Source organism: Monodelphis domestica, chromosome 3 (genome assembly GCF_027887165.1).
Source record: "Monodelphis domestica isolate mMonDom1 chromosome 3, mMonDom1.pri, whole genome shotgun sequence".
In the NCBI taxonomy this organism is placed as follows: Eukaryota; Metazoa; Chordata; class Mammalia; order Didelphimorphia; family Didelphidae; genus Monodelphis; species Monodelphis domestica.
The window spans coordinates 62,368,725-62,379,754 of NC_077229.1; the positions used below are offsets into that span (position 1 = coordinate 62,368,725).

The 11,030-nt window shown below is 51.5% G+C and overlaps 1 protein-coding gene across 3 annotated transcripts; it reads left to right on the forward strand.

Moving 5' to 3' along the window:
* The first annotated feature begins 639 nt into the window (after positions 1-639).
* LRRC8E (leucine rich repeat containing 8 VRAC subunit E) lies at positions 640-10,258 on the forward strand. 3 transcript variants are annotated; one of them, XM_007489520.3, is made up of 4 exons: positions 640-741; positions 1,410-1,514; positions 6,334-6,478; positions 6,957-10,258. In XM_007489520.3, exons 3-4 carry the CDS (start codon positions 6,341-6,343, stop codon positions 9,180-9,182), a joined length of 2,364 nt encoding a protein of 787 aa, XP_007489582.1. In that variant the 5' UTR covers positions 640-741; positions 1,410-1,514; positions 6,334-6,340; the 3' UTR covers positions 9,183-10,258. The 3 variants fall into 3 exon arrangements, with proteins under 3 accessions (XP_007489582.1, XP_007489583.1, XP_056678010.1); XM_007489521.3 differs by lacking the exon at positions 1,410-1,514 and having other exon boundaries at positions 645-741; XM_056822032.1 differs by lacking the exons at positions 640-741; positions 1,410-1,514 and having other exon boundaries at positions 5,853-6,478.
* The last annotated feature ends 772 nt before the right edge of the window (positions 10,259-11,030 follow it).

Consider the following 11,030-nt stretch of genomic DNA (forward strand, 5'->3'; position numbering starts at 1 on the left):
GGCTAGTTCTGTGGTTTTCCTCCCACAATCGGAGCTGATTCACTGCCCCTCGGTAGGGGAGAGGGCGGCAGGGGGGAGGGGGGGGGCTGGATGAAGTCCCGAAGTCCCCAACTCCCTTTGCTGGCCCCAACATTCTTTCCCCGGGGTTGGTTGCCTGAGGCGGGATAATGAAAGGACCCCACACCTTCCTTTCCTTCTTCCTCAGATGGATTTGCTCCCTGGGAAGGAGATGCAAATGCTAGACAGCTGGGAGCCAGGATGCCGGGATCCTCTCTCCTCTCAGAAGGACCTCTGAGGGTCGGAGGCTTAGTTTCTCCTGGTGACCCAGTCGAAAGCGGTATAAGGAAATCCTATAGCCTTCTTCGAGGCTGACCCCACGCGGCTGACTCCATCCCCAGAGAAGCCGGGAGTCTGGACTATTGGAGCCACCTCACCAACGCTGCCTATTTCAGAAGCCGCCTTGAACTCGCCAGCGGTCCCGGTGGTCAAGCAAAGAGTTGGAAACACCATCAGTTGGCTCCTGGTCCCCTCCGCCTCAGTTTCCCTTTCCCACCAGTCCCAGGACTGGATTAGGCTGGGGTGAGGGGCGGGGCCAGGTGGGCGGAGTGGCCCAGGCTTCTTAGCTAAAGCGGCCACGCCCGATTTGACTCACCCGCCTGGCCCGGGTGCTGCTCGGGACGTCCGGAGAGGACCAGAGAGCGTTCTCCAAGGGCCGGGACTGAGCGGCGGCTGCACGGGCGGGTGAGTGAAGCGAGGGGTCTGGCCCGAGAGTGAGGATCCTTCCCGGGAGGGGGACCTCCTCGGAGGACCAGGAATCTGTCCGGAAGGCTTGGGGATCTGGAACAGGGGAGGCTGGAAGGAGAGAGTTGTCCCCGAACCGGGAGGAGGACCTGCTAGGAGAACGGAGGTCTGTCCCGAAGTCTGGGGGTCCGGACCCGGAGAACTGGAACTAGTCTGGAGAGTAGAGCTTTCCAGAGAGCGGGGCTCCAATGGGAAAGAGTGGTCTTCCGGGACAGTGGATCTGTGTTCCCCAAAGCACCGAATCTGCCGGGAGAGGCGAGAGCTAGGCGGGAAGCTGTGGGTGCCATCGAGGCAGCGCCCCTGAACTTTGTGGGCTCCTCAGGGAGCCAAGAGCCGGGGACAGACGTATTCTGGACTCCCTCCAGGGTCAGATCTCTTCTTCCCTGAGCCCCTGGCACCACAGACCCGGTAATGGGGCGATCTTTCCCCGACACAGACCCTAGGCCCGGAGATTCCAGGGTTTCAGGATCCCCAGTCCTGGACTCTAGGCTGCCTTCTCTCCCCTCCGTCTTGAGCTTCTCCTTCTCCTCTGAAAGCTCCATTATTCTATTGCTCCCACGAGTCTGGGACTTGCTCAATTAACACATGGATGGGTGTCTGCCTTCTAGGGACTTCCAGTTTCCGGGGAGAGCTCCTGCCAGGATGAAGAGAATTCATCCAGTAAGGAACCCGCGAGCATAGGGCAGATGCCAAGAGCTCTAGCCAAAGGATAGGTAGGTGTGCTGGATGTTTGTTCAGGTCAGGCTTGGGGGGGGGGGGGGTCCAAGATCTGGAGGTGAACATTGAGAGAAGACGTGTGGGGAGGGCTCCAAGAGGAGAAGAGGGAGGGACAGAGAAATGGTTAGGGAGAGGAATGAGAATGAGCCGGGAATAGCACATGGAGCTGAGGAAGAGATGACTGAGCAGGGGAAGGTGGGAGCCAGTTAGCAGAGACCTCCCAGTGGGTCCTGGGCTTTAGGAAGCTATCTGGGAATGTATACAGGAAATATTGGTCACATGGAGGAAGGAGGCTGGTCAGGAGGCCATTGTCAGGTTAATGAAGTGAATGGGTCTCCCTGCCGCTTTTTTCTGGGGTCTTCCTGCCCCTCCTCCTACCATAAGCCCCAGAATTCTGGGTTCAAATCTTCTCTTACCAATTTGATCTTAGGAAAAGACAGGATGAACGTCTTCAGCAAAGGAGGCAGTGACTGAAACGGTGGGTTATGAGATGACAACGACCTTCCCACATATTGGCATTTTGATGGGGTTAAATGCCTTTGGAGGAAAGAAGGGCTATCAGTTGGTGGTCAAAGGTCCAGAGTTTGCTTTGAAGTGTCTGAAATCACTGGAGGCCATGAAGTAGATGCTCGAGAGTTCTTGCTCCTTGGGCCCTTCCTCCAGAATCCTTTTCAGACAACATCTTGGGTTGTGGAGACAGTCATGTGTCTCTGGGGGCTTAATGATAGGTTTGGGACAACAAAGTTAGAATTACAGACAGACCGAGATAATGACAATTCCTGTGTGTCTGCGATTCTCTACGATGGCCACTCTCCATTGGGGCCCCTGTCTGCCCGGGTCTCTCCCCAGGGTGGGCATGAAGTCCGTCATTGTGTCCGTAACTGGCTTTGGATCGGTCGCTGTTCCTCCGTGCCCCCGTTTGTGACTGGGACCTCGTCTGTCGGAACAGGAGAGAGACTGACCAGGGACTATTCCCTGGACGGGCCCATTGTTTCTGTGGAAGCTTGTCACTGAGTAAACATGGGGGAGATTGTGCCTGCCTGTGACCCGGCATCTCTCCAATTGTATGCTTGAGATATCCATGCGATAGCGACTGTGATTCTTTCTCAGGATTTGCCTTCCTTTGCTAAACTGCTAAGGTCTTCCCTGGCCAAATTAATGTAAACTGGGGGAGAAATGAGGGTCGAGGCAAGTTTGGTGGAGTTTGGGGGGGCTGTGGGGTAGGGGGAGAGGATGTTGGCTTTGGAGAGTGAGCGATAGAATGAGGTGCTCACCGAGGGATGTCCGGGATCCTCTGCTGATCAGAGCAACCGTTCCACACCTCCTACGCCTACCAAGAGCTAACACTCTTAGGGATCAGGGGCAATAGAGAAGGAACTAGGACTTGCTCTCAAGGAGGCCATGTTCTGCTTTGGGGGACACAAGGTGAACACGAATATTTATAGCCAGGGAAAATGGAGGAGCAAAGCAGAATGGGGGAAGGCTGCTTTCAGGGTCTTGAGGCCATGGGAATGGATGCTCAGAGGCAAGCTTTGGGGTATGGAGTACAGGGAAGAGTTGGGCAGGAGCTTGTACTTTGTGAGGCCCAGCAACAGCTGTGGCTCGGTGTTGAGGGCCAAGAGTTGGGAAATTCAAACCCAGCCTCAGACACTTCCTAGCTCTGTGGCTTTGGACAAGTCACTTAACCTGTGTATGCTTAAGGCAGCTAGGTGGCTTGGTGGTTAGAGAATTGGGTCTGGAGTCAGGACCCAGAGACCCTGGGTAAGTCATTTAACCTCTGATTGCCTGGCCAAAGGAGCCCCTGGAGAAAGAAATGGCAAGCCACGCCAGCCTCCCTGCCAAGAAAACCCCCAGAGTCCCAGAGTCAGACACTATAATTTGTGAAAGAGAGTCCTGTGACAGTAGGCTGGAAAGGTAAATAGAAGCCAGATTGTGAGAGGCCTCAAAGAGTTTGTGTTTTCACCTATGTGTGACGGGGTAGACACCAGAGGTGGCCGGCAAAGGGCTAGAACAGGGACAGTGGGCGGCTGCGCGAGGGGCAGAGACCCTGGGACCCCAGACCTTCTCTCCAAGCCACAAAGCGCAGCCTGGGTGCTCACACATTGTGCTATCAAAGATCTGCCCCTCTGAAGCCTCAGGCCACGTGTGTCCGTGTGTTCTGCGGGCCTGTGGTCACTCAGATGTTTCTGCCTCTGTGTGTTTTCATGTTCCCCAAGCAAGCGTGGGTGTGGGCATGTCTGAGTGGGTATGTGCCAGCATTTGTGTTGGTGCCCGTCACTGACAGCATGTCAGGATTTCAGTGTGTGTGTGTAGCTTGGTTACCCTGCATGGAACTGGACCTTCAGCTCTCACTCTGGGTGTGTCAGCATGTGTGTGTGTGTGTGTGTCAGTGGGTGAGTCAGGATGTTCTGTGGATCAGTGTGGATGTGAATGGAAGGTCCATGTGAATAAAGGCAGGTATGAGCCTGCCTCCACTGGAGCACACGGTCATGCACAAAGTAGGCGTGTGTGTGTCTGTGTGTCCATGTCTCTGTGTGTGTCTGTGTCTATGTCTGTGTGTCTGTCTGTATCTGCCTGTATATCTGTGTCTGTATGTTTGTGTGTGTGTATATCTGTGTCTGTGTGTTTGTGTTTGTGTGTGTGTGCATGGGGGGGGTTGTTGGGGCATCTGCGAGCACCTGGTCAGCGGTACGGGTAAGATCACTGGCCTAGCATCCCCGGACACTGTTTCTGTGCAGGTTAGAAGGCCAGGGCTGAGAGATCGGAGGCCTCAGTGGTCCTGGCCGGGGTTTGGGGATGACTAGTGTGGTGCCCTCAGCTCCTTCCAGAGGGAACTGATGGGAGTCTAAAGTGGGAACCTGATCTGGAACGCAGGGAACTTCTATCTCTAGCTCCCCAGATGAATTCTGGGCCCAGGGCTGGGTAAAACGGAGGGAGCAGAGGCAGGACTGAGGCCTTTCAAGAGCCATAGGCTACCAGAGCTGACAGGGACCTTAGAGAACATTGTGTCTGGCTCATTTACAGACAGTGAAATGGAGGCCCAGAGAGGGAAGTAATTTGCACTTGTCACACAGCCAATAAATAGTGATTAGGGGTAGCTCTTCAGACTCCTATTTAGGTTGTCTTGTTGTGGGGATTGAGTAGAGTGATGGAAGTGGAAGCAGGAGTGATGCTAAGAGGCTCAAGATAATCAGGTCAGGCAGAAATGGGATTACTAGAGTTAGAGGGGAGATGAAGACTAGAGGGGATGGATCACAGACTCTTTTCCCTGCTACCCCTAAAGGGAAGAGCACCTGGGTCTGGAGCATCCTCATTCATAGCTAATTCCTCTTGGCCAGAAGACTCTTAGCTATGTGGGACCTATCTTCTTGCATTCCTCGTCTCTGACCGGCATCCCACCCCCAAGTCCTCTTTTCAGATTCCGAGTCAGGCTTCCTATCCAAGGGGTATATCCAAAGTGGTCTTGCCTCTCTTCCTTGCAAGGGTTGAGAGTCCTTGGGAGGATGGGGAAGAGGGGGAGACTAATCTCAGAGGGCAAGGAGCCAGCTCAAATGCCATGGTAGGTGGTTCTGGCCCTGCCCCAATCCCACACCCCACGCCTGGCTTCCTGTGGCTCCCCAGGGCCCAGGATAATAGTCAGAGTCTTAGAATATCAGAGCTGGAAGGGACCTTAGAAATAAATGGTCTAGTCCAAACCCACTCATTTCACAAAGTAGGAAGAATAGCCTGGTCTGCAAGGACACCCAGGGACAGAGAGACAAGGAAGCCTTGGGGGGCTGCCTCCCAGTCCAGATTCTACTTCCCAGATGTAGTTGTTCCCCCTTTCTCAGCCAGGATCCAGGGTTCCCATTCCTTTGTCCCCTAGTCATTCTCTTTTCTAAGCCAGGTATCCTTCTCTGCTTCTACCCCTCGCAGCATTCAGGCTTCTGTTTTTCAGTTCCTGTCTGAGCTGGGCCTGAACCCCTGCCCCTCTAGGAACCCAGCCACCCCCACCACAAAAGGCCCAACTGACCCGCCCCTGTTCAACTCTTCCACTCCCTGCCCTTGGGGCCCTGGTAACCAGAGCCAGGCTGTAGCCGGCTTTTCCGGTTGGAGGTGGCACTGGGTTGGAGGTGGCTCTGGGAGTGCCCCCATGGGGTGGGGGTGGAGGTACAGCTTCAGTCCCACCCCCGAAAAGCCCAGAATGGGAATTCAGGGTCTGAGAGTCAGGAGTTTCCCAAGTGACCTCAATCCTTGAGGCAATCTGTGGCAATAGTGGGGGAGAGCTAGGAGTTTAGCGTTTCCTGGGAGTGAGATGGGGGACTGAGTGGTGAGTAGGCTGCTTGGGTCCCAGGGAGGGGAATAGTATTTGGGTAGGTTGAAGCTTACTCTGCTCCCTGAATTCTGGGAGAAAAGGAGGAGATGGAGGGAGGAGTAACTAACAGAGAGGGGAGGTGTCCCTCTAATCTAAGGAGATGAATTAGGAATGGAGGATTAGGACTGATAAGGGGGAAGTTCTGAGAAGGCATCTGGGTCTGGAAGAGAGATCTCAGGGGTAGAAGGCTAAGGCAACAGCTGTGTTGGGGGTCCCACGGAGTGCCTTAGTCCCTTTTCTCCCTCTGGGCCCCTCAATCTTACCTCTCTAGATGCCCCATCTCCTGGCAACAGGGTTGTGTAATTAAAGCACTGCTCATAAACACTGGGGTTTAGGCCTGGCTCCACCACTAAAACAGTGTGGGATCTTGGGCAAGTCCTTTCCTTATCTGCACTTCTGTTTCCTCCCTGTACGATGACCTTTAAAGTCCCTTCAGTTCTGACATTCTGTAATTCCTCCAGAGGCAGAATGATCCCAGTAGCTGAATTCAAGCAATTCACGGAGCAGCAGCCAGCATTCAAAGTGTTGAAGCCATGGTGGGATGTGCTAGCAGAATACATCACAGTGGCCATGCTCATGATTGGGGTCTTTGGCTGTACCCTACAGGTGAGGATCCAGAGCCCTCTGGACAGATGCTGAAAAGAGACTCCAAAATTGGACTGGGGGTGAGCCTTGATGGAAGGGAGAAAGGATTACAGTTGAGGAGAGGGGGGACCAGAAACACAACTGCCAGAGCCAAGGCAGTATGAAACTGGATTGAAGAGATGAGAGAGATGATCTCTGCATTCCTTTCTGAGCCTTTGATCCTCAGAGAGGCCAGCACCCAAACCTGGGGCAGTGCTAAGACTCTGTAAGCCTGTGTGAGCACCCCAGTAATTCCTTAAATTTAGGGTATACTTTAATCACGTATTTTGTAAAATCCTTGACGTGGGGACAAGAGGGGGAGGGACTATATTTATAGAATGAGAAACCAAGGCTCATGCTAGTTCTGGCCACCAAGGTAGGACTAGATCCCAGGTCTTCTCATCAGCCTCTCTAGACATTTTTATCCTTTTTTTTTTATTCTATCCTCCCTTATCCCCAGGTGACCCAGGACAAGATCATTTGTCTGCCTAGTCATGTGCCCCGGGAGAATCTATCAGAGACCCCATGTGGGGAGCTGCCCCGGGGAATCTCCGGGGACACAGAGGACCTTCGGGAGCTCAGTGGCCTCAAGAACAACCTGGACTTACAACAGTATAGCTTCATCAACCAGCTTTGCTACGAGACAGCCCTCCACTGGTATGCCAAGTACTTCCCCTACCTCGTTGTCATCCATACCCTCATCTTCATGGTCTGCACAAGCTTCTGGTTTAAGTTCCCTGGAACCAGTTCCAAGATCGAACACTTTATTTCTATCTTGGGCAAATGCTTTGATTCACCATGGACCACTCGGGCCCTGTCGGAAGTTTCTGGTGAGAACCACAAGGGTACCTCAGGACGGGTAACAGCCACGGCCATAGCTGGGTCAGGAAAGACAGGCGAGTCAGAGAAGGGGCTGACTGAGCCAGAGAAGGTGGTGATGGAACCCCCAGCTGTCACTCTGTTGGACAAAAAGGAAGGGGAGCAGGCCAAGGCCCTGTTTGAGAAGGTCAAGAAATTCCGTGTGCATGTGGAAGAGGGTGACATTCTCTATACCATGTACATTCGCCAGACGGTGCTCAAGGTGTGCAAGTTCCTGGCCATTCTGATCTATAATGTCATCTACGTGGAGAAGATCAACTTCTTGGTGGCCTGCCAGGTGGAGACAGCAGAAGTCACAGGGTATGCCAGCTTCTGCTGTAACCACACGAAGGCTCACCTCTTTGCCAAGCTGGCTTTCTGCTACATCTCCTTCGTGTGTGTCTATGGTCTCACTTGCCTCTATACCCTGTACTGGCTCTTTCACCGGCCCCTCAAGGAGTATTCTTTCTGCTCAGTGAGAGAGGAAACGGGAATGGGTGACATTCCAGACGTCAAGAACGACTTTGCCTTCATGCTCCACCTCATTGACCAGTATGATTCACTTTACTCCAAACGCTTTGCCGTCTTCCTCTCCGAGGTCAGCGAAAGCCGACTCAAGCAACTCAATCTCAACCATGAATGGACGCCAGAGAAACTGCGCCAGAAGCTCCAGCGCAATGGGAGAGGGCGGCTAGAGCTGGCACTGTGCATGCTGCCAGGGCTACCCGACACAGTGTTTGAGCTGATCGAGACAGAGTCTCTCAAGCTGGAGGCCATCTGTGATATCACTTTTCCTCCCACCCTCTCCCAGCTGGTTCACCTGGAAGAGCTCAGCCTGCTCCATTCCCCTGCCAAGCTGCCCTTCTCTTCCTTTGTTTTCTTGAGGGACAGACTGAAGGTGGTGAGGGTCAAGTGTGAGGAGCTTCGAGAAGTACCCCTGTGGGTGTTTGGGCTCCGGAGCCTGGAGGAGCTCCATCTGGAGGGCCTCTTCCCTCCAGAACTTGCTCGAGCCGCTAATCTGGAGAGCCTTAAAGAGCTAAAGCTCCTCAAGTGCCTCTCCTTGAGAAGCAATGCGGGCAAGATGCCCCCCAGTGTGACGGACGTGGCGGGCCACCTGCAGCAGCTCAGTCTCCACAACGATGGGACGAGGCTGCTGACCCTCAATGGACTCAAGAAGCTCACGGCGCTGAGAGAGTTAGAGCTGGTAGGCTGTGGGCTGGAGAGGATACCCCATGCTGTCTTCAGTTTGACTGCGCTTCAGGAGTTAGACCTGAAGGACAACCACCTCCGCTCCATTGAGGAGATCCTGAGCTTCCAGCACTGTCGAAAACTGGTCACGCTCAAGCTATGGCACAACCAGATTGCTTATGTCCCGGAGCATGTTCGCAAACTGAAGAGTTTAGAGCAGCTATACCTCAGCCACAACAAGTTGGAGACTCTGACGCCCCAGCTCTGTTTCTGCACCAACCTCCGCCTTCTTGACATTTCGCACAATGGCCTGCGCTCCTTGCCCCCAGAGGTGGGCATTCTCCAAAATTTGCAGCATCTTGCAGTTTCCTACAATGCTCTGGAGGGACTCCCCGATGAACTCTTCTTTTGCCAAAAGCTTCGGACTCTACTGCTGGGTTACAATCATCTGAGCCAGCTCTCACCACGAGTGGCTGCACTGCGAGCCCTCAGCCGCCTGGAACTCAAGGGGAACCGGCTAGAGGCTTTACCTGAAGAACTTGGCAACTGTGGGGGACTCAAAAAATCAGGACTGCTGGTAGAGGAGGCCCTGTATGAGGGATTGCCTGCTGAAGTGCGGGAGAAAATGGAGGAGGAATAGGAAGGATCCCTGGGAGTTTCATCAGTTTGAGACCTCATTCAGAGAGACTGTAGGGAAAAAAGGCAAAAACCAGAGAAGGGTTTGGCTGAGAGTAGCTCTTAGACAGGTTTGGGAAGTAAATCTAGGCCTATGGAATAAGGGTGGGGTTCCTTTTGGTGGGATTAGCTAAATTCTGGAATTCAGAGACAGTAGCCACACCTGTCTCTTTTGGCTGGTTTTCCCCTTCCAGTCTGAAGTTGGAGTCAGCCCAGTTTCCTTGGCCAGGCCTGGTATCCTTCCTTTATCCTCAGTCACTGAACCATTTGTCTTCATTTAGTGCCTTAGACTGTGAGAAAAAAAATGGGGAGGAGGAGATTGTTGTGGGAAGACTGAAAAGCCATACTTTCCAGTGATTGTGAATGCTGTAGAACTCTCTCACCATAGCATCCTCTCTCAGGGGAGAAACATAGCTTAGAGACTATTCCCCAAATCCTGAATCCAATCCCTTATTTATAAACTTGTCATAAATACTTTTTGAGCAAGGATTTGGGGAGCTGAGATTTTTTTTTTAATTGAAAAGCCGGAAGCCCCCTGAGGATAGTAAGTATCTTTTGTAGGCTCACAGTACAGAGCCAAGTACATGGTGGTGCTTAGTAAGTATCAAGCAAAGCCAATGATTGCGACACTGATTTCTAGGGTTTCTCTGCCCTATGACAGAGTCCCTGTTGTATTTTGTCCAAACCCAGGTCTTTTCCTTCTCTTCCAGCTCCCCAGATTCATTCATTTCCTATACATCTTAACAGGGAATTTTTAGGTTGACCTTGTCATTTCTTCCAACTTGTGCCTTTTGTAAAACATCCTCTGTAAAATCCCTGTGTAAGGTTTCAAATTAAGTTTAGATCAACATCTTATATCCTATACCAAAATAAATTCAAAATGGGTAAATAAGTCATAAATAATTTAAGTAGACATATGTGAAGATTGGATTTAGCTATCTCCTAATTGTAACAATGAAAATACTTAGCTTTTTCTTTATTGTGAAGATAAAATTGTAACTGATTGTAACTGATAACAATGAAGCTTCCTTTATGGTGAAACCAGAATTGTAAGCTACAATCTATTTTTAGATTTTAACTACAAAAAGGTGTTAAGTAACTACAAAAGGTGAATTAACCACAAAAAGGTGTTAAGTAACTACAAAAGGTGAACTTAACAAAAGAGGTTACTCAAAAAGATAACTCAAGGGATTTATGAGAAAGAACACTATCCACATTCAGAGGAAAAACTGTGGGAGTAAAAACACCAAAGAAAAAACAACTCCTTGATTATATGGGTCGAGGGGGATACAATTGGGGATGTATACTCTGAATGAACATCCTAGTACAAATACCAACCAGAGAAGGGTTTGGCTGAGAGTAGCTCTTAGACAGGTTTGGGAAGTAAATCTAGGCCTATGGAATAAGGGTGGGGTTCCTTTTGGTGGGATTAGCTAAATTCTGGAATTCAGAGACAGTAGCCACACCTGTCTCTTTTGGCTGGTTTTCCCCTTCCAGTCTGAAGTTGGAGTCAGCCCAGTTTCCTTGGCCAGGCCTGGTATCCTTCCTTTATCCTCAGTCACTGAACCATTTGTCTTCATTTAGTGCCTTAGACTGTGAGAAAAAAAATGGGGAGGAGGAGATTGTTGTGGGAAGACTGAAAAGCCATACTTTCCAGTGATTGTGAATGCTGTAGAACTCTCTCACCATAGCATCCTCTCTCAGGGGAGAAACATAGCTTAGAGACTATTCCCCAAATCCTGAATCCAATCCCTTATTTATAAACTTGTCATAAATACTTTTTGAGCAAGGATTTGGGGAGCTGAGATTTTTT